This window comes from Trachurus trachurus (assembly GCF_905171665.1).
Source record: "Trachurus trachurus genome assembly, chromosome: 24".
NCBI classification, from domain to species: domain Eukaryota; kingdom Metazoa; phylum Chordata; class Actinopteri; order Carangiformes; family Carangidae; genus Trachurus; species Trachurus trachurus.
The window spans coordinates 20,225,123-20,249,013 of record NC_139910.1 but is presented as its reverse complement, the minus strand read 5'-3'; the positions used below and the strand labels follow the sequence as shown (position 1 = coordinate 20,249,013).

Sequence of the window (23,891 nt, the reverse complement as noted above, 5' to 3'; positions counted from 1 at the left end):
AGTATAGGGATAGGGGCATTTTTATTTTATGTCTTTTTCTACTAAATATTATTTTCTTTGCTGAGAGAGCAATTGCCCTTAATAAAGGGTTCTGATTCTGAATGTCACTTTAGACAAAAACTTCCTTCCACCAAAGGGTTAAACAACCAAACCAACAAACATTCATTGTATTTTAGATGTCACATTACCTTTATGGTTTACATAGACATAGTGAACTGCCTTATAATTTACGTGGCACTTTGTCATTGGCTATAAATTCATTCTGAGCAGGTTTAAAAGTTGATGTGGCAGTGGACAGAGGGGCTTCGGTGGTCATTACTGTGTGTGGCTGCCCCTGCTGAGTTTTCCTTTTGTTTCTGTGTCAGTGGGAAGTTTTAGTCTTGCATTGTCTAAAAAGTCATTTCAGGGAAGCGTGTTTGATGAACATACCTCTTCAGGGAGGCTAACGACCAAGCCATTTTCCGCCTGGCCCACCAGCGCCTGGAGGAAGTACTCGCTGCAGGCAGCCAGCACGGCCCGGTGCCCGCGGAACTCCTTGCCCTCCACCAGGACAGTCACATCGCACAGGATATCCTGCTTCCGCTGGTCGTTGAGGCAGAGGAGGATATTGGTACAATGAACCGTCGACTCATACACATACATGGGGGCTTCAGGCTTCTCATCCACGGACATTCCGCTCACGCCCTGAAAATAGAAACACAACAGAGGGGGGTAAGCTTACAGCTGAGCCCAGTGAGCACATACCACAGAGCTGATATCAGCACCGGTGGTCTGCTGCAGCCGGCCTCGCCATGTAACACACACACTAGCTTGACTGGCTGACTGATTCACTCTTTTAACATTTAAAACAACAACAAAATGCTGCTGCTGCTGCTGCTTGTGTGCAAGAGACCCTGCTCAGAGTGGACACACAAAATACCCAGACACACTTCGCCTCCAATCACATGCACAAATAAACTAAGATAATACCATCAACAAATAGAAACAAACAGACCTTTCATTTGAAATGCCTATTACGTCTAATTTAAAGGTAAACTGGTGAGTCAGAGCCAGAGGTAATGCTGTGCTGTAGTTGTTGTTTTTTTTCTCTAGACGTCCACATGTGTTTGTAATTGAAGATGGACTCACTGTAAAAGTATGCTGAGCACTTGGACACACTCAGCAACACAACATCAGCGGAGTGAGGTTGAGAGTATAACCAAGCGGGATCAGAAACCGAACGGCAGCACTAAGGCATGGAAATAAAAAACTGTTGGAGGAATACAGAATAATATGGGACTGAAAGGCAGCGGCTTCAAAAGAAAAACAGAACATTTATATTTGTATGTTTCTATTTGCCCTGAAAGCAACCTACATTCACAGATTACCACTCGGTCCAGGGTCTGCTGTATTTTAGATTTAATTAAGATAATAAATGCATAATAACAATTAAAAGGTAATTGCTTTCTCTAGAGATACCAGATCTCCAATAAACACTTCATTTAAAGGCATATAATGTAGCAGGTGTGATGTTCATTTGTTTTTAATTAGAACCCAGGTCTAGGTTCTATATTAATACTGTGAAAGTATCAACGTCTCAACCCACAGAGAAATGCACACAGCCTGTATTCACAAACTGAGCCTGTAAACAAGCTGTCTGTAACCTTGTGATGTCACAACAAAGCAGAAACCAGGCGCTTCCCACCTGGACCCACCTTTCCCACCTAGCAAGATGAGTGTTTCTACTCTGATTGGCTGACTGATCTGTTATTACTAGAGCTCCAGAATGTAAAGCTACACTGAGATATTTTTGGACTCTGTATGTATCTTCTTATGGATCAACACTTTCAATAAAAAACAGGGAAAGTGTAAAATGTGGAAAGTATAAAGAGACACTTCTGGTACGTATACTTTTAGAGGTGGTGGTATACTGTAGGTGTACGTTTTGCGCTGTGGATGGAGCCAGGCTTCACGTCTCTCTCTCTCTCTCCAGCTCTGTGCTCCAACACACAGAGAGGACATTAAATTCATATCAGTCTTCTCAGACGGACAGAGAGGAACGTCTGGTTTCTGGATGTTGTTGTCTCCGTGCGCCCGTACCCACTGTGTTTAAATTCTCAGGCACATTAAAATAAACAACATCAGATAAAAAAAAATGTGTCATGACTTGGCTCGGGCTTTGTTGCCTGGCTGGAGTCGGCAGTGAGTCAGCGACTCAGCGTAACTCCACACTTCCATCAAAACACAAACCGCAGACCCCAAAAAACCCAGCACGGGGAACATAACAGCATGTGGCCCCGGTCCCGCTGCCAAATGTTCCATCCCACTCCCCCTGTGACGATAGACGCAGACTCATCTTCCTTCAGAGAGCCCACCAGACACACACTCCAAAACACACACACACACACAACTTGCTGAAAAGGCCATTGTATTAGACTACCTCTCTGCTGTATGTGGACTTATGGCTGCACATTTTTAAATTGTTTCTACAGCTATCTGTCATTTTCAAACACAACATTAGACTGATCCAAGCTGTTATCATTTGTTGATATGGACCCCTCGGTGTCTGGTGCAGCGGTTCTCACGCTTTCTCACATCAAGGGACTCCCAGCATGACACAAATTAAACCATGAACACCCATCTGAAGAGAATCCAGCTTTTAGAGGTTTGATTATAGAATATGTTCTATAATCTAAAACCCACAACCAAAAAAGACATATACTTAATAATGTGGCTGCTTATTAAATAAAGGGAGACCACATTACACTGTATTTTTGTGCTTTTATGTATGAACTAGTGTTACAGCTAGTAGTGAAGTTACAGCCTCCTCCTCTCTTCCTGATTTACAGTGTAATGAACAGATAAGTGTTTGTGCAGAACATTATGATGTCACAGTGAAGTTAACCAATGACCATTATTAATGTCATCACTTCCTCATTTTGACAAATAACACATAATTGGCACGTGAATTCTTACAGTTATGCCGAAAAATGTGCAGTGAACTCAAGCTTTGACCTTTGACCACCTAAACCTCATCAGAGTATGTGAGCATCGATGTGCGACTAGTCCAAGTGTGAAAAGTTGGATGTGAAAAGGAAAAGTTTGCAAGTAGAAACCAGCTAGTCTTGTGAAAACGGAGGCCCTTCACTGTGTGTGAATGGAAAAAGGGACAGAGTGAGGACGAAGTAGAGGACCTCTCACCGCTGCAGTTGATCAGCTGAGACTCTGATCACCGGCTGTGGTTTCATGGGCAAAATGTTTTTCCTCCCTGAAGGTAATCAATCCAGTTGACAATTCCCACAAAATTATATGGGAGTGCTAAATCACTGGCGGAGGCAGGCTGTTTGTTTCCATGTGTGTCACAACTAAAAGTCAAGCTCTGTGTGCACCAGTGCTATGGCCATTCACAAACTGGCATCACATGTCTGGCACCAGACTACAGCAGAGTTCTACAGAAGATGAGTCAAAATTCAAGTGAATCTGAAAACTGTGCGGCCCCTGGGGGACACTCCAGATGAACGCTGTGGTCACAACAAGAACAGTTTCTAGTGCTAAACTGTTGGTGTTGGGAGAATATGTAATTCCTGACCACTTCCTCGGTGTAGTGACATAACAGGTGTTCTCTCTTTTAATATCTTATTCTTTATTCTACATTGGAACAGATGATTGGATAAACGCTGAGATGAACGATGTTGTAAAGAAAAATATTTCTATAAAAGCAATGACTCACAAATAGATTGCGCAAATTCTATCATTCCTTGATTTACTTCTGCAGAATAGTCTTTAGAGTTTATATATACTGTCTAACTTGTGATGACTTACAGATTTTACTTATTCAGTTAAACAGGACTCAGCAGGAATTTTTAGGGCAGATACAATTAAGCCTCATGAACCAGCTTTATTTCCTAAAGTTTTTGTTGTGAAGAAAACATCTGGGAATCATCCACTGATGATCAATTGGGCTGAAAACCAGACCAAAACACTTAATGGTGTTAGAGTGTTTGAGGTAATGATGAAGCTTTCCACCTTTTAAAACTCTCAGGCGTCATGACCACCCATAAACCAGATATGAGGGGAAATATGCAAATGATTCAGCGCCTGGATGACCTGTTTTTTTTTTTTTTAACCGATTATGATTATCAATCAGCTTCTTTTTATGTGCAAGCGAACAATCAGCCTGCTTGAAAATCATAGAAAAAGACTCATCACTGGTGGCTCTTGTCCAATCAAGTGCAAGAAAGAATCCTGCTGATGCCTCAGCACAGGAGAGCACTAGCAATTCTTTTAAATAATCCACTGTATAACCTGCTAAAAATGACGTCTGACACAGCCAAACACGTACTGAGCCCCAGACCACAATGAGGGAAGTGAAAACTGTGAGGCTTTGTGAGGCCACACTGAGCCATAATTACTTTAAAGACCTTTTCATGTCAGGCCATTTGTAGATTCGGTTGTTTACCGATGACAGACTTATAATCATAATGATCTGACTGGAGCAGACTGCTGCTACAACACACAGTCTGGTGTGTGGGGGGCTGTTGTGGAACAACTGTGTCAGTCCAGACTTCTCCTGCGGGTTCTGGCTCGGTCCAACTGTTGTAGAGTTTGCTTATTTCCACCAAACATTTCTCAGTTGGCTTCCGAGGATAATGACCTGTCTTCCAAGAATAATGTTTCCAGATGCGGTTGCGAGGTTCAGAGCAATCCAAACATGCTATTTCTACCCCAGAGTGCGCATTCGCTTCACTTGGACTCACGGGTTTGCTGCAGCGGTAACAAAATGCACGGATGACACAAACACACGGATAGACTTTGCAAGCGTATTCATTTTTACACACATGCTCGCGGAGACAGACGCATACCCAGACACACACATCACAAAATAGCAGGTTGGGGCAGAATTGTGATTAGTAGTGCTGATTGATGCAAAATAATCTTTTTTTTCCCCAGTCGTTTTTCTTTTTCTTATATATTTGTTGCTTCACTGATGGCACGCTGCAGCCGCAGTAGCCCTTGTGTGTGAATGCTGATGGTGTGTTACATGGTGAAATGCAGTCTTAATTGAAGTTTGGCTCCTGGGCTCACATCATAATTTAAAGCCCTGCTTCTCTGTATTTGGTTAGATCATGTTCTCACTGCACTATATCCTACATGTATCAGTCTGACGCTACATTTCATTCATCTATTTAATATGAAAACCGTTCAATCATTTACTTTCAGACAGAGAGAAGAAGATCAATGGTAATATTGTGTTAGTGTGTTAAGTGTGGAACTGGGTTCAGGGTGTGTTTAGCTAAGCTTACTGTAGCATAAAGGGTAATAGCTAGCCTGGCACTATACTATAGGTTCAAAAATACACTTAAAACAACAAAAAAGCATTTGCTATACTAAGCTAATTGACTATTGACTCTAATGTACTTAACACACACATAGCAGCATAGAAAAAAAAATAGCAACTTGCACAGAGCTGCAATTAATTTTAATCAATCACAAAGGTAAGTTATATGCCCATTTTCTACAACGTTGATATCCAGCTGAAATAATCCTCACATTAGAGAGGCTAAAATAAGATCTGTTACAGTACCTATTTATCCATTATCTCAACTGTTGTCAATTAATATCATAATGTCAGACAAATTAAAACTACGCCCACACACCCACTCAACTTGCTCTGAAATGAGAGTGACTACAGATAAAAGGCAGTGTTTTCCCTCCATTGTTCACAGGCATTATTTCCATCTTTCATCACATTCATGTGACTCTGACGCACCAGATGGTTCGTCACACTGAACCATCTGGGGAGGCCCTCACAGGAAACTGTCGGGGAAAAGGGCAGGAACCGTCAAAAAAAAAAGAAAAAAAAAAGCTTGGCAGGTGATTGGATGAACCATCTGCCTATCACTGTCTATCAGGGGCGAACGTGGGATGTTCTATGCACATAGAGAGTTTGACATTTAAAGGGATTTTGATATTAAACATCTCTGACAAACATTTTATAACATCCTTCCAGAGGATCTGGATGTGAGGACATGACCACAGAAAGTGAAACAGAGAACTTCTCTCATCCGAACATCTGGAATATTAGCAGTTGTGTGAGGACATCTGAGGACTTATGTAGATTTTCATCAACCACTTCAACTGAAGTAGCCTGGCGGTCTTTTTGTGCCTTTATACAAGCGTCTTTTGTACTGTTTATGCATTTTACAGGTGTTGATTCAGTGCTAAATGCATGTACTGTATTTAGCTATGTTGATAAAGGTGATATCATTATCTATCTCTTGTGTTTAATTAATTTATTCGAAGCGTTGAGCCATGAGAAGATATATTTGTGGTTTTAACAACCTCAGTCTATTTTTACATCTCGCCTCAGCTTCTCTCTGGAGCTCTCGTAACAAATGGTCAAACCAATCAGATGACAGGATCTGAACCTCTCCTATCAAACAATGCTGCAATCTATATCTGATGCTGAGCTATGATAGAACACCTCCTATATGGAAGATATGAAGTGAATCAACAACTTAACAACTTATATTTCGTCCTAAAACATTTTTGGTACAGTGCCAGTGAAAGCGCTTGCAAATTGTATGTCGTAAAGAATCTGGGTGGAACGGTCGTGTTTATTGGATTTATACGTGCGTCCTCAGAGCGTGACAAATGAATGAACTGACTGATGGTTTCAGCTCCGTAAGCATCCACTTCACGCTGCGAGGAGAACCGCTGCCCGCCGGAAGAACTGAACAGTTTACAAAGATGATTTGCTGATGATGAATTCAGAGTGCCGCAGCAGAAATGAAAATCACTGCCAAACACTCTTTTTTCCCCCCTCTTTCTTTTTCTTTTTTCTTGGATATAAGCAGGCCACGGGTGCCACTGATTATCACCATGGAAACACAGTGGATGGAGATTCCCCCCGGGGGTAGGTCAGATAAATCTTTTGGCCTTAGTCAATTAGTCAGCCTTTATGGTCATGCATCAGTTCATTATGGGAGCAGAATTAAGACCGGAGAAAAAGACCGCACCGATTTAACCAATCAGAGCTGACGAGGACAAGCAGCAGGATCTTTGACTCAGCCTTGGTCCGACTGCATCATATAATGGGGTCTTGGTTTGATGGATTTAGGCAGGAGGGGTGGCTGGTAATGTGTGACAGTGTGTCATAATCTGCTCGTTGGTGTGTGTCCCCCCCCACACCACCCCACCCTCGCTGGGCCTCAGCAGAACGATGCAGTGGGTGTGTGGAAGGAAGAGGCGGGGCCGAGCCGTGACAGATTTAAATATATAGAGGAGAGAGGGCGGATGGTCTTTGGGGGCTGAGCCGAGTCCCTGGTGGCAGAGTCATGATTGCTTCTATCATAACAAAACACCATTAGTCATTCAAGAGGCGCTTCAGTTCAATACTTCGACTTTTACACATGCAACACATTGTAAAAGTGGTGAAAAAGCAATGCAAAATCTTCTAACAGTCACTTTCTTCCCTTTTTTTTGCTGCATTTGTTTATTTTATTTCTCCCTGAAGCAGAGTCAACACTGACTCTGACTAGCTACGGTTTTAGGGGCTTCCTGTTTTCTGTGCGCTTCACACAAATAGTGTAGTGAGCACCTAGCTGCGAGTGCTTTAATATTTTCATGTGGGACTTACCGGCTCAGCAAACATCAAAACAAAGGCAGATTCAAAACTCAAAACTGCATTCAAAAAAACCCAACAGCACACGTCGACTGCTGGACGCTGCGTTGAGTCACACTGTTCTACTGAGTCACCGCTCTGACAGTTTCAGGACAGACTCTCTGTGAACACTTTCCAGGCAGACTGAGGAGGTTTTCAAGAACACCCATGAATATCAAAACAAGATGGAGATGGTGACGGAGATGAACACATGCAGAGAGATACTGAGCAGAGCAGATATAGGTTGGTGGTTCATCTCTGACCGTGGGACGGAGCAATCGCCACTCAAAGTCCACTTACTCAGAAACAAGGTACTTTACAATGACATGACTCAGATCCTCTCTCTGGACTGGAGGTCCACTCACTGGCTCATTATGGCCCTTTCAATCTTACTGCACAGTCTTGAAGAGTTGTCACGGCATGATAGATGATCAGTTTTCACTATACGTCACCACGGTTCACAACAGACCACACACTGTTGTATCTTATTTCTTTGTTCTGTCCATCACCTCTATCAGTCACTGCTAGAGAGACATTACACGGAAGCAAGACACAACCACAAGAGGACAGAGACACACCTGAAATGTCAGTTGTGATCTCTTGTTGAACACAGTTTTCAGTGAACAATAGATGGTGATAGATTTTTTTATGTTTTCCTCAAGTTCAGTCTTTTATCAAATGTAAAGATCTCACTGATTAAGTGTAATGCATACTCATAACCCATTGAACAGTGTTATATCTAGACTGCCAAAAGGTTTAGATAAACGTCATTATAGGAGAGTGGACCTGTGTAAATGATCAGATTGTAATCTGAAAACCTTTGTTGGCTGCTTTGTTGTGACATCACAAAGATACAGAAGTCCTGACATCTCCTATTAAAGCTGAGTTTCTGAATACAGGATGTGTACATTTCTCTTTGAAGTGAGGCTTTGATACTTTCACAGCATCAATATAGGCTAGAACCTGGAGTTGACTTATGATCAAAAAGATGAAAAAAAGAGGAAATGTACCTTATACAACAAGGGATCTTTAAGGTGTTTGATTATGTCTTCCATCATTTCCTGACAGATTAGTGCCTCAAATCCAAGGAGGGTGAATCAGCATGCAGCAGAACGAGGGACATTCATGAGCAGCTGCTGAAAAAAGATGAGCTGTTGTATTTAAGTGAATGGCAGGAGGTTTAAAGACCAACTTACAGTGGGGCAATAATGTCTACATGTCTTGATTTGTGGGATGCTTTTGCCCCATGAAACATCTACACGGCGGGATTGTGACAAAACACAAACGTACCCTGTGGCTCCTTGTAACAAACAAGGTTAGCCTCAACCGCCGCTGCTACACTCTAATAACATTATCCACTGAGCCAGTACAGTTGGAGGGAGACTTCCATGAACACTGTGTCACTGTGCAAAATTAGGGGGGAGGACTTCTGCCAGATGACTGTAATTACACTGAGTAGGAACATGGTTTTAATTGGAATTATCAAATTAAGCCATAGTAACGAATGCCCTTGGAGCTGTGCAAGGCAGCAAATGTCAACATGGACGGTGATGATGATGATGGCTAGGTAAATGTAAGGAATAAGTGTGTATAGTATTACTCTAATTAAAATCACACACTGCTGCTTTGTGTCAGTGTTTGCCAGCAGAGTAATTGCAAGAAGAAGCATGTAATGTGCAACATGCACATGCTGTAATATGCTGTCTTTAATACTCAGTGCAGATTAAATTTTCTTTTTTTGGGAGAGGTTTCATTTCCTCAAGAGAAACTTTCTGCTTCCTCAAACCCTCAGATTATTGTTTGTGGCAGTGTGAGGCAGGTTGCCATGACATTCAGTGAGCACATTCATAGGGAGGCCACGGGAATAAATGCCTTTGATTTTAGAAGCAGCAGTTTAGTACTGCTGCATTTCAATAAAGTTGGGTATAGCTGACAGGAGACAGGTTTTAAATAAAAGGATAGATCGCAATAAAGATGGCAGAGTCAGGAGTTCTTGTGCAAAGTTCTGCTTCCCACCTCAACCCAGTGGATTTGGACTTGGATCTGACCCATGTTGTTTTACTGACATTTACTTTATTAATAAATGCTCCCCCATTTCACCAGTGATATGCCGATAGATATGCATTGGCCAGTGGGAAAAGCAAACGCACAAAGATTTAAAATAATGGATAATAATAATAATCACCTGTAATAAGAATGAAATATCTTGGACAGCACCGAAGTCATAACTTATCTCCATGCTGACATGAGTTTTACATTTCTCATTTCATAAACAGTCCAACACTTTCATAATATCAGCTACAATGAACATTAAAGGAGCTATTTTTTTTAATTTTACACAGCTAAAATTTGCATTAACAGCTGTTTACTTATGTTTAGCATCACAGTGACCTCTTTAAAGGGTCCGTTGGCTGTTAACAAAGGTTTAAAATAGCATCTGTAAGGTAGTGATCATTTCATTGCTAGCTGTCCTGACTTGCTCTAAAATAGATGAATTATATGCAAACACTACATTAAAATGTATGATATTTTTCCTTCATAAGGTTGAAAAAAAAAACATATTCAAGAAGAATTCATCATCTTGAAACATGTGCATATCTAAGCATTCGGTGCATGTGCATCAAAACATTATAGGTCGTCTCCTTGAAGATTTATCAAAAGGTGGTGCTAATCATACACAGGACGGTGCTTGTCTGCACAGCGAACTGCAGAGATCATCAGAAACATTTTAATGGTTCATTACGAGAAGTGAGCGGGGACATCAGGCAGAGGGATTGATTAAACAGGGATTACTTTATCTGAGCTGTAATAGAAAATGTTAATGAGGGTGGACTCAGACCAAGAGCCCCTGACATGCTTTAAATGTCTCCCTGGTTATTATGCAATTACACCCCCTCTCTGTTTCTCTTCATCTTTTGCTTCACACACATGATAAGACTCTGATCCTAATGTTAAAAGATCATGATGGCTAATACTTTAATGTGAATGAAGCTACCCAGAAACATTAATAGTCATGCATGCAGAAAGCCTCCAGACTCAGGTTTTGTTTTCACTCGACTGAATACTGATTATTCGAGTTATGTTGTAACTTCAAGGAGGATTGAGAGCTTGTCTGTGGGCTGACACAACCCTCTGACCTTTGTGGTTTTTGGCGATCTTGCAAAACTCATTAAAAGTGCACCGTCATCAAGACTAAAAACAAGGTTTTCCTGTTCCTGAAAAAAAAAAAAAAAAAAAAAAAAATCTAATTACTCAGTGTGGTTTTCAGCTGCAACTGTTGGTGTCACAGACAAAACATCCTGCTCAGGCAGTATGATACACCTAGACTGATGCAAAACACTGAGTAAGGATTCAATAGCTTTCTTAAATCACAATGATTTCTAAAGGGGACACCGCTCTTAGTAAGAGGAAGGAAGGCTGATGTCTCTGCGTTGCAACAAAGAAACTGTAACATAGGAAGCAAATGAGTCATGAATTCAAAATCTGTCTTGAAACATAAAAAAAGGAGAACTGAGCGTGATTTTTTTTCTTCTTTTCTTACCACTTCAGCATTCAGCTCCTTTCTTTGCACCTTGAAGAACGAGACCGTCCATTTATATGAAGAAATCATCAGTGCGTTGCAACATAAAAAAACAATCATCCCCGAAGTACCAATCTCTCCGCCTTAGATTGTGAGACACGATTAAAAAGCCGTGCAGTATTTTTTGGGGCTTTCCGCTCTGACCACAGAGGGTTTGCTAACATCCCATGGCGGAGGCTCCTCGTTCTCCACACTTGCAGATAAGTTAAACGGCTCTTCAGAAGGTCACCGGGTTGCTGATATTGATCCTGAGATAATATATGCGAGGGAGCCACATCTGAGACATGCAGTTGACGCTCACCAGCCTCTGCTGATTACATACTGGGAAATGTGGAGGCATAATGAGCTTGTTTGATCACGGTGGAAAAAAAAAGATACATGAATAATGATTTGAATTTACAATTAATTCTAAAGGACAGGTACTATTCTCAGGGTGTGCGCGCAATAAAACGTCAATTGCGTAAGAAAAAATGGGAGGCAAATGTAAGGTTCAATGTAAAACATGACATGGTGACACTGCGTCATCTCAGGCTACAGCTGGACTCATTATGCTCAAGTCCATCTACCGGGGATCAAGTGCTTCTGGGCGCAGATGGAAATCAATACTGTCTCCCTGTGCTTCGATCGGCGGTGCAGGCAAAGACAACACAACACAGCTCAAGGTTTTCATAGTCAACACTCAGCTGCTCTGTCTGTGCGTCTAATAAAAGTGCCTGACCCGAGGTGGTCTGTACTCTGGACATCATTGATACGATGTCCTTAGCAAACACTCGGGTCTGGCATATAGTCAGGTGACCGGAGTAACCTCACATAGGGCCGAGTTCCCCCGGGTGCAACCGGTGCTGCAGGGCTGCAGACACATCCCCACGGTGGGTCGCTCCCGCCGCTGACACTGATGAATGGGAGCTGCTGAGCACCTCACCTGCGCAGCGCCGCCATGCACAATGCACAAACCCCCTGCTGCGCCTATATACATCCGCAATCGGCCTAATTAACACCAGAGCTACTTCATCCACCGGCAACAGGAAAGGTCCCGGCTGTGACCTCAACCACCACGTGAATCGATACTCGAAACCACCGCTGAGATTTTTTTTTACCTTTTAAATGAAACACAAGCTGCATGGAAACCATCAAAGACAGCTGGATTACACTACTAAGAAAGTCATTATCAGAGCAGCCAACATCTGCATTAAAAATGCACTGAGGTCTTTGACATAAGGAAAATATCAAGACAGAGGGGCGAGATAAAAAAAAAAAGAAATTCAACAAACGACTGAGAGAGGCCGGGTAACACCCTTAGCCAGGTGTTTGAGAACAGGTTCCTGCAGCGTGTCTTCAAAACCTGCTGTCACCGTGGCGCCTTTCACTCGCCTTGAACGCAATAACACAACTATTTATAGGCATATCTTGCTGACTAATCACTCTTGAAGAAACACAATCAAGACAAACAACAGAGAAGCACCAAGCAACCGAGTCACAAAGCCATCTGAATCACTACCAGGCACTCGGTTTCACAGAAGCAGCCTGTTTGCAGAGGGACTAGACGTTACTTTTATTCCTAAAACAAAACACCTATTGCCTTTTATGCAATGTCGCAGAAACAGAAAAAAAAAAAAGTGAAGCCGAGAAGGAAGCATCAGCTGTTAGCATATTTTGGCATTACCTCAGAAAGGCATCAGCACAGATCCAGTCATAGTGTTATTCCAGTGTTTGCTCTGACAACTTTCTAATGTCTCTCACTGTATGTTACAGACGGCATCTAGCCTATCAGTGTCTGTGGGTGGTGAGGATGACTGAGCAAGTGAGGTATGTGTCAGTGTCAGTGTGTGTGTGTGTGTGTGTGTGTGTGTGTGTGTGTGTGTGTGTGTGTGTGTGTGTGTGTGTGATAGTTTTGTATGTGTGATGGCATACCGGAGTATTTTTGGGCCCTGCCTGCTTAAATGCAGCTTGCATGAATCATGACTTCCCACATAGTAGGTCAGTGAGCAGGGTGAGTCATATTGCTGTCTTATATGGTAACACGCTGCACATGTGACAGAAACACTGGGGTTATCTATAGCACGGGGCTCAATGTTTCAAATGTCTGAGGCAGAGCTGCTCCGTCTCAGCTCTGTCTTCTGTCGTCTGGTGATATGACAACTCATTTAAACCTGCGTTTAATCCTACAGGACAAATATCTTTGGTATTAGAGCATTTGAAGTTCAATTGTAGCAACATTTTGGTGTGACTCACTATGACTCAGATGCAGTTTAGTTTTCATTTGGCACGGCTTAAAGATCTTGATAGTACAAAGGCAGATGCCCATGTGTTCTTTGATTACACAGCAGGTCTGGGTTCTATATTAACACTGTGAAAAGTATAAAAGCCTCGGTCCACAGAGGAATGCACACAGCCTGTATTCAGACCCTGAGCTTTAAAACCAGCTGTCAGGACTGATGAAACGTTGTGATGTCACAGCAGTCACACCTTTGCCCCGCCCACCTGGACCCCACCATTCAACCTTTGCAGGATTTAACTTCTCCGTTTAACTGAAATCTGCAATATCTTCATGGGATCAAGCAGAAAACACAAGACAGCTATTTAGAGAAGAGGATAAGAGCCTCCTCTCTTCTGATTGGCTGACTGATCGGTTGTTACTAGAGCCTGAGAGAGAAGATGTAAAACTACATTGTTTCTTGCTCTTAAACACCAAGCGTCAAATACGGAACTTTAAAGCAATACTTCAACATTTGGTGCAGACGCTGAATGCCGTGATCAAAATGCGGGAACTACTGACCTTTAGAGGTGACGCCAAGTGGGACTTTTATGTAAATATGACGTTACTGCACAAGTCATCACAAAGAGCAACTAACTACACAATCTAGCAGACAGACTTGTTGCATTCACACTTACAAAGTACACCTGCAGTGCACACACAATATTGTGTTTGTCTAAACCTCTTCCTGTGCAATTGGCTGAATCAACAAAGAAACAATGTCTTGTGTCTGCAGACTGAGGTGTCTGCAAGTTGAGAACGAAACCACCCGATGATGGGAAAAAGAAAACCACCCGAGAAACCATCACTGCCAAGACGGAAAGTGGACGTTGAGGGATTGGATTGGGATAAGTGGAGCGGCTATAGGGAAGAAGAAGAAGATTTTGTGCTAATTAAGCCAGTGATGGACAGGCCAAGGAGCTGCAGCTAGCAATGAGTGTGACCAAGACTGGATTATGTGCTGAATTATTAATGGGGGCCCCGGTGGATGTGGATGCAGTGAGGAGTAGGGCAGCGGGTGGGTGGGTAGGAATGAGGTGGGAGCCTTGATCTGAAACAAGAGATTGAATGCATGCGTTTAAAAAAAAAATGTAACCGTCATTCTGACAAAAAAAAAGCTCACACTCAGAGCACTCATGGAAAAAAAATCAAGTGGAAAGTCTCTCCACAGGAAAGAGTTTGACACTGAGGCATCGCCCACGTCAAAGCCTTCAAAAGCCACGTTTGTATGCATGTGTGTGTGTGTGTGTGTGGGTGTGGGTGTGTGTGCAAAGCCAAGAGCTTGTGTGTGTGTGAATGTGTATATGTGTATGTGTGTGCATTTGATCATGTGTGTATGGGGCGAGTGCAAGTCTGTTGATATGGCAAAGAAAAGCTGCTTCTTTTTTTCACACCCAGTTCTCGCATGTGCGACATCTCAAGTTTTAAGAATACACACATACAAGTGCTTTTGTTGTTGTTGCAGCAACATGCATATATGTTCAAAACTGGAGCAATGGTATAAATATCCAGCTCAGATCAAAAGCCAGCAGAGCCTGGGCCATGATGGAGATGAAAGACAACATCTACTGCTGAGACTGATTGTAAAACACCCTCCTCGACCAGTACAAATCACATCCAGCAGGTGAGCCGGAGAGCTCAGGCTCTGGAGCTGGACACCGCGCCACGCTGATACACATCAAACTGATTCTCTCTCGTTTATTTGTTTATGTGCTGTTCGCAGGTTTTGTCTTAAGATTTGTAGCTGCTGTGAAAGATCATAAGCAAGACTGGAAGCAAGCTGTTCCGTACATGCTTTTGTCTTTTATAATGCATTCTGCACTCTGAGCCCAAATATAGTATTAGCGCAGGTATTAATACTGGTTTATTTCTTGCCAATAAGCAGTAAAACCGTGAAATGGGGATCAGGGCAGCCTGTACAAAATGTGCAAAAAATATTGCATGCGTGTACTGATGAATACAGGGAAATATCACAATATTACATTTTGATCAAATATCTCCAGGGAGGTCTACTCTGTCTGCAGTTATTCCAGCTGAGAAATCCCGGATCATTTGGAAATCCATGGTGGCACTCAGAAGTTGCACAAATCATCTTAAATTAAGCAGGTAAAAGTCTGACTGAGATCAAAATCTCTTTATCAACAGAAGGAGCATGAAAACAGCTTTCCTACAAAAATATGACCAACAATGTGAAACCATAAATCTAATCTGAAAGAATCCCAAGACCATTCACCCTGTTCCATATTGCATTTGACCTGCTGGCAGAAGCTTAATGCTGCTCTGATTGGGTGCAAGAAGATATGGTTAAAAAATTGAGAAGAAGAGGATAAAAAACTAAAAAACTTGTATCTACTATAACACCCTACAGTAGTGATTTTGCTGAAGTTTCAGATGCAGAATGTAAGCTGATCTTTGTTGCACAGGAGGACCTAATCCCTCCACGGAAACTCCAAATAAATCAGTTTGAGTGTTAACAGAGTGTGTCCACTGTATCTTGCTGACTTCCATCTTCCGTGGCTTCTGAGGTGATCGGGCAGGTTACATTAAAAACCCCACACGTCACTTGGGCATGTCCAGGGATCTGCTGAACAGCCGCTGCTGTCAGTTTTACTCCGTCTGTGGTGATGCCAGTGTGAGGGGGGCGTGAGGGAGGGAGGGAGGGAGGGAGGGCAGCAACACATTCACATGTTCCAACACTTGAGGCCGGGGCTGGAAGCTCACTCACATTACCGCGCCAGAGAACAGCCGTACCAGGTTTGATGACCCACTGGCAGCAACAGTCGCCACATAGAGAGAGGGGGCTAATTAGGGAAGTGATGTGAGGGTATAAATATAAGCACACACACACACACGCACACAAACAAGGAAGGTGGGCCGGACTGCGTGGCCGACACATACATAGTGCCCTGAGAGGCAGACACTAGCCCTACATTTAAAGGGATAGTTCACTCAAAATTGAAATTTCACTCATTATCTACTCACCTTCATGTCGACTAAGGGCTGGGAGAAGTTTCAGAGTCCTCCGTGCCTTCTCTGAGTTACAGCGGGGCTCGGCGCAGCACTGCACTGCCATATGACGGTAGCGAACGGGGCTCACTTTTCTTCGTCCAAAAAGACACACCAAAAAACATCCAAATACCTCCATAGTGCTCGTCTGTAATGTCCCTCTTGTATTGTATGTAGGATGGACAGTATGGAGGTATTTGGATGTTTTTTGGTGTGTCTTTTTGGACGAAGAAAAGTGAGCCCCTTTTGCTACCGTCATATGGACATGCAGTGCTGCACCGAGCCCCCCTGTAACTCAGAGAAGGCACAGAGGACTCTGAAACTTCACCCAGCCCTTAGTCGACATGAGGGTGAGTAGAGAATGAGTGAAATTTCAATTTTGAGTGAACTATCCCTTTAAGATTACACTTGAAACTTTCCTCTTTGATAAAGCTTATCATTTATCAATGAACCACAACACTTCATGTCACTAACTCTCTCTCTCATCCTCGTCCTGGTCCTGCAGGTATCCCTGGCTGCTGACTCACATCACCCTCCGTAGTAACCGAGATGAACTCACATTCTACAATGTGACTGGTCTCTCTTCCGAAGAGTGGCAAATAACTCATCTGATGGAGAGACCGCACTACGATATTGATTCTAGTGCATCGACTGGTTATGTATTACGATATGATGTATCAGCGTGCAAACACAGTTGCTTGAACTGCCTCCACTTGTCCCTGATGACGGTTTAAATCATGGAGAAAAAGCTGCAAGTTTCACCTGAAGCAAATCATTAATGGGTTGGTTCAATAAGATCTTTCTATACAGTAAACTGGAGCAGTGAATACTGCATGTTTTATAGTATCTAATATTCAAAACTTTTACTTATGCTTCTGTTTAGTCACTTGCAGCATTTGGTTATGTTTAGGCTGAGACTGTGGTCTGGTTTAATGGAGAAAACCCCTCATTTACATTGAGCACAAGCGTTCTCTAACCTAAACCGAAGTGTTTCTGCTGCCTAAACCACACCACTGTACTGTAGATGCAAAGGTCAGGTTTTTGGTGTGACAGTTTTACACACTGGTCACTCACCTCAACTGCCTCTTTGAGCATCTGCTGCCATTAAAGGTCCCACAAGTAGATGTCCATGTCGCCTTTGATAATAAAGCAGCTCTAGGTTCTATATCAATACTGTGAAATTATCACAGCCTGTATTTACGAACTGAGCCTTAAAACAAGCCGTCAGGACTGCTGTAACTTTGTGATGTCACAACAAATAAGTCACTGCTCTAAGCACTGCCCACCTCGACCACTATTTATCTTTGCAGGATTTGGTTAAGTGTTCACCTCAAATTTGCTCTATTTTTTATCAGATCACTCAGATCTGACTTGTCAGTAAAAAGAGAGACTCCTCTGTTCTGATTGGCTCACTGATTCACTGTTACTAAAGCTTGTAAAACTATATAGAGATGGCTATTGGTTCTTAAAATCACAAATATATCTTACAGATCCACATTTCAAAAAGATCTAAATAAAGTAGTCAATAGAGGACCTATAATAAAAGTGCCACTTTCTGTACTGTACACTATGTAAATCACTGTAAACCATAAGCTCCCCTGACAGACCGGATTTACAATCAATACAGTATATCTCACATTAGCTACTGTTAAGTATGACATCAGAAAGTGCATGATAGGTCAGTAAGAGCTGTCAAAGTACGTCAACAGAAAAACCGGATTGCCTCAAATCCAGTGCAAGGGCACAGAATGAAAGGTTACAGGTTTCAAATGTGCGCAGATGTGACACCGTGTGGTTTGGTGGCTTCTGGGGCAGTCTTGATGACTCAAACAGAGAAGAGAAAGTGGTGCTTATTGATTAGACCCCTTTGCACGTCTAAACTGAACGGTGGAAATATATTTGCGCGGAGGAGGAAGCCGCGTGTCAGACGTTGTTTGGTTTTATTAAAATAAGAAATATCAGCTCATAAACGTAGCAGACTGGAGAAAGCCACTGTAAAGTTCCTTCAGCTGCATGGTGTTTTTGTGTCAGGTCTGTGATGCTGTGACGCTGCATTTCTTTTCTGTTTTTAATTGCACAACCTATGACTCAACTTTTTTCCAACATCTCAGCCTATTTTTCTGTCATAGGTATAGGCTGTAAAAACAGAGTTCTCAGTCATACAGCTCTCACTATGTAATTACTGTGTGTTTGGATCCCCACCTATGATTTATTTTGACTGGGGTGTTCCAGCTGTGTCATGCAGCCATTACAATGATCTGTTAAACACAGTGTTGCAACCTGAATATTCACGCTAACCCAGCAGTGCTTTAAAATGCAGCTGATTAAACAGCACATGATGCTTGGTTACATGTATTAATACTTTCATAATAGTTTGAGATTTTTTTGGAACATGGTTTCGACTTGCTTTGCAGAAAGAAAATTTAGTAAAAATGGACAACTAACTAAAATGAAAAAGAACAAAATAAGACTATGTAGTGATGCCAAAATGTGACAAATTAATGCAAGTACAATTGTGCACATCTTTGTGTTACATTCAGTGTCGTTCACAAAGCCGGTCAGCATTGGAATCTCTGCTAAATCAGCGATGGGTGGTATTCTTTTCTCTTTGTGCTTCTGGAAATAAAACTTTCCTGTTTCTGTTTCCTGCCATTCACTTTGCAACTAAATAATCTTTGGACTTGGTTGGACAAACCACATTTCGTTGGTCAAACCACATGTCTGACTGTGAAATTCCAGTAGAAACATGTCTGACAGCATTTTTTCCATTTTTCCACTGTGCTGATTTGGAAATTCCTTTCAGGATTTATTCAGAAATAGGTCAGGAGTTATTCAAGGACTATTCATTGGTTCCTGGAGTTCTTTACTGGTTAATTGTCAACAGGGTTGTTCATAGTAGACATTTACACCCTGCAGCTCACAGAGACCCTCCTGTGCAGAGCACTGGTCAAACAACTTGCTTATACAGTCTTGGCTCTTGCGATCAATATTTATCTCTGGAGCTATTGATTTGTTTTTGATTAAACCTCAGAGTTGAAACAAGTTCAAGGAGAGGGAGCACCCGGTGCAAAAGAAGGCAGGTGCTCGTGGACGAGTCACTGTTAGAAACCTGAGCTCACACCAACTCTGTATGCACACACACAGCTCAGCACATTGCAGACACCACGGTATATACTGACTGACATTTTTCTGAGCGACGCGTGATTGATTTTTCCATCACGGCTGGAAATGCCTAATCCAATAATCAGCTGAAAGCACCATATCTATAGGCAGCACACAGCCAGTCAGAGCCGGGGCTATTTGTTTTCACGTATCGAACCTCCTCTGATGTGATTTATGTTTTGTCACACTCGCGAAATGAGCCTCAACTCGAGAGGACAGACAGTCACTTAAGGAGAAACGCTTACACGTACACTCGGTGTTAAATATTCAATTTAAAATAAAGATTAAAGGTTACTCATCCCTCGCTGCGGTCCGGGCTTTACAGTGACTCTGCAGCTTGTGAGTGCACATGAGCTTGTGCCTGTGCTGTCATTTGTTGGAGTCATTATGGATTTAATCTTCCTCTCCCGTCTGCTTATAAAGTAAGATAAGCAAACCTGTATTAAAAGAAGAATATGTTGATGCGACAGAAGCCTTTTTCATGTGTGTGAATTTCCTTTTCCCTTTTTTTCCCCTTTGACTGAGGGAAATTTTCACTCTCTGCTTTATTCACCAGCAGTCATCATCAAAGGGGAATTAATGTTACTCATACACAAATGATTAATTTGAAGATAAGGAAGGATTTTTCCCACCAGTCACTGTCAGAGTCTGAGGTGTTCTGTTCGCCCTATAAGGTGCACTAGTCAATATTCTTCACATTATCAATTCATGAAATGCTTGAATGTATAATGCAAAAGTGCTGCCTTCCTTGTGGTGGTGACAAACCTACAAATAATATTCTAATATCATCATTGCCGTTATGATTTTGAGAATTTCTGACACTTCCTACAGAATCTCCCACATGGTAAAAAGAACGGTAGTGTGAACAAACCCAAAGTAGGCGCATAACTGAAAGTTGCACCCACAGTCGAAACGAATGCATAAATGCAAAACACAGGGCTGAGAATCTAACTCTTGACACTTTATAGGTTGCATACATACCATCAGATCTAAAAATGCCTTGTCATTTGATACCTAGGGAATAAATGAGTAAATCTCCTCTGCCTCTCTCACACAACTTTCTGACAGAGGAAACCTGCCTTCTATTCAGACCAGCCCTGTGAAAACCTCTGGGGGAAGAAAAACCCAGACGCAAGCTGCTGCTATTTGCAGACGACAGACAGCACCGGCTGAAACGGCACGCTGGTTGTCGGTCTGCGGGAGGACACTGGCTTTTCTAGTGGCACACAGTTCTTGGAAGGCATGATTGATGCACATCTCCGGCCTGAGCGTCCTAAGCGTTTTAGCTCGCCTGTGGCCGTGCAGCTGCCACGCGGTGGCTACGGCCCTGCGAGAGGGCCACTCTTAGGCTCCGAACTGGACTAAATGGCCCTTCTGTATCCTGCCGCAGCTTCCTGACCGAGGTCAACCTCTTTGCACACCACAAATTACTCCCTGAAATGCTGGCAGACAGGGCCAGTGGAGAGATTGCCATTTGCTTGTTTATGGTTCAGACTGTGCACTAAGTCCCCTGTCATAAGAGGCTATTTTTAGCCGCCTAATCCTTCAGTGGATTTATAATGGTCCAGACTGGCCAGATGACAAAAATAAACATGAAAAGCTTCATGTTAAAGAGTATACTGGGTTTATGTCTGATCTTTCATTATTGTTAGCTTTCAAATTTCCATTATGAAAAAACTAACAAGAAACCTCTGCATCATGCAGTTACAGTTATAAAAATTGATATACACACACAGTAGCTTTATTATGGAGCATTTCTGGGACCGTGCAGCAGGTGTTAAAAACAACAGAGAATGTCTGACTCATTTCTTTCATAACTGCTGGACGTGTCTCGCACAGACCCCGGACATTCTGCTCTGCTAAGCATTAACTCAGCAGCTAATCTGCTGAGGTGGGTGGGAACAAACATGGCCACACACATACTGCATTAAACCCCCACCGTAACACCCCACCCCTCAGGATTTTATCAGGCGCAAAGTCTTCTAACTGTGTAGAATCCTGCAGACATTAATACAAAGAGTCTGGGCTGGGCCTAAAGTGCTCGCGCTTTAATAGCTTTCAAGCATCACACTGGGACATGAGCCCTAGTTTCCCATCATTATACCATCATCCCACCTTGTTTGGCTGGGTGCACTCCTGCAGGCCACTGAGCCGTCCAAAGTATCCACTACAAAAACATGCTGTTTGATAGTCTTCATAAGCCAGACAAGCAAGTCTTTTTATTAAATTATAGAATAGCTTTTTTTCCCCCATCTGCAACACATGCACAAACAGTATGTCCAATTCCTGTCATCTAAAGATTCTCACTAAATTAAGTTTTAATGTGATTTTCAGGTTTATCACCACTTTGATTCTGTGTCTCATCCTGCAGCAGAGATTTGCCGTGAGCTGGAATGGGCTACACAGACATAACTAGGCACTGGAACTGGAAATTATGTGCAAATGTTTCGTAAAAAATATGATATCAATCGACCAAATGGTTTGCACTATAATTAAAAGTCAGCAAGTGAAGAATTTGATAGCCTGTTCCTCCACACTGTGGCTTAAAATCCGACTCAGTAACTGCCAATAATATCAAAAATATGACTTAAATCCCACAGCCATAGATGCAAATTGGACATTACATTTCAACATTTGACTAGTGATCAATCACGATGGTGATGAGTGAAAACGAGCCCACAGTTGAGTGTGCAGTAGTCTATTATGACCAATAGTAAGAAGCTGCTTTCAGGTTCCTATTGGAAGATGTGGCCACATCGTCAACTTCCCCTGAAAAAGGAAATTGTAATACTTTTTATCCTCATTATTTTCAGTCTGCATGATGCCCATTCATAGTGATGCAATAGTGAGGCTGTAGTGCCAAATCGACCAATACAGTAGAATATTATGTGGTCAGAAACTGCCTAAATTATAATTTAACATGAGTTAAAATGCTATTTTGGATGAATCACTTAGGGAGGCTCTAGTTTCAGTGTGACTCTGACGTAAAGGGAAGGCTGGGCGTGCTGCTCCACATGTCAGGAGTAGGTGCTCAGCTCTCATCAACTGCTCCCTCTGCCCTCCATCCTACCGATGCCCCACTTCCCCGCAGCACCAGCTCGATGCTCACTATGTTCTGATGTAAAGCCAGCTAATCGACCGGCAGCCTTACATCGGCTCAATATAGCTCATTGTGCCTCGGCCAATGTATATATATATATGTGAGTACAATCTAGTTGACAGTGTCATTTTTCCACATCTCAACAGGCTCAGCATCACTGATCCTCCAGTATTTGAGCTAAACGTAAACAAGTGAATCAGTTCTGTCACCGCACCAGCATTCTCATATGTTTAACACCTAAAGTCTGAGTCACGCTGCTTACTAAGGCAAACAGGAAAATTCATCAATCATGTACGACCACAGAGAACTTGGACAGTCTTGTTCTGGCTTTGGGGTTTTTCGTTTGTCTCAGCTTGGTAAGCAAAACAGTTCCACTTCTGGCTCCTGGCAGCGCAATGGCACACTGGTTTCAGTGAAACTACTTTCAATTTGTGGACTGCTGCTTTTACACCGGGTATTTTCTGCTCTTCACCGTCAAGACGCACAGTGCAAAAGCTTACCACCATTACTGCAGTGATTTAGTGAAATGGGACACACTTTCACTGACTGAAAGCAAGAATATGAAACTGCGCTTTTTACAGCCAGGAAACACAACTATGCAGAGAGTGATGTCATGGTTTGAGATAAAAACTACATGACTCAGAGGCTTTAGAGAGTCTTTGCTTTTTTTTGTCTATTAACAGAGGAGTAAAATGTCTTTTTAAATGTTTCATACACTCTGCTGCGTTGCATTCTACTCGTTGCGTCTCTTGATTGTATTTCTACATCTACCACGCTCTGCAGGATACACACACGTCACATTTTAAGCTGTGGAAAAGCATTTAATCAAAAGCGAATCAATCAAAATCCCTTGCGCACAAACACACAACACTAACACAATAACCCGACCAACTTGCAAATGTCATCGTCGGATTATGAGTAAAATGACTCATCCAACTTAATCTAACACTGCATTTAGCCTCTCCCTCAGACACTTCGGTTTCCTATGAAGACATGCTGTAACTGCACACTCAGACAACAGACAGAAATGATGAGTAGTCATGTTTATTTGGAAAGCCATGGGAGGGTGGGGGGGGGGGGGGGGGGGGGGGGGGGGGGGGGGGGGGGGGGGGGGGGGGGGGGGGGGGGGGGGGGGGGGGGGGGGGGG

General features: G+C 42.6%; 1 protein-coding gene across 2 annotated transcripts in view; it reads right to left on the bottom strand.

Moving 5' to 3' along the window:
* bach2b (BTB and CNC homology 1, basic leucine zipper transcription factor 2b) overlaps nucleotides 1-23,891 on the bottom strand; it is a 90,851-nt gene that overhangs the window by 28,436 nt on the left and 38,524 nt on the right. The window contains exons 1-2 of one of the 2 annotated variants that reach the window (XM_084001241.1): nucleotides 12,886-13,003; nucleotides 430-684 (exon numbers count right to left, since the gene is read on the bottom strand). In XM_084001241.1, coding sequence (XP_083857367.1) covers nucleotides 430-672 — 243 coding nt within the window. In that variant the 5' untranslated portion in view covers nucleotides 673-684; nucleotides 12,886-13,003. Of the gene's footprint in view, nucleotides 1-429; nucleotides 685-12,885; nucleotides 13,004-23,891 lie in introns of those variants that run through there. The other variant, XM_084001240.1, reaches the window with a different exon arrangement.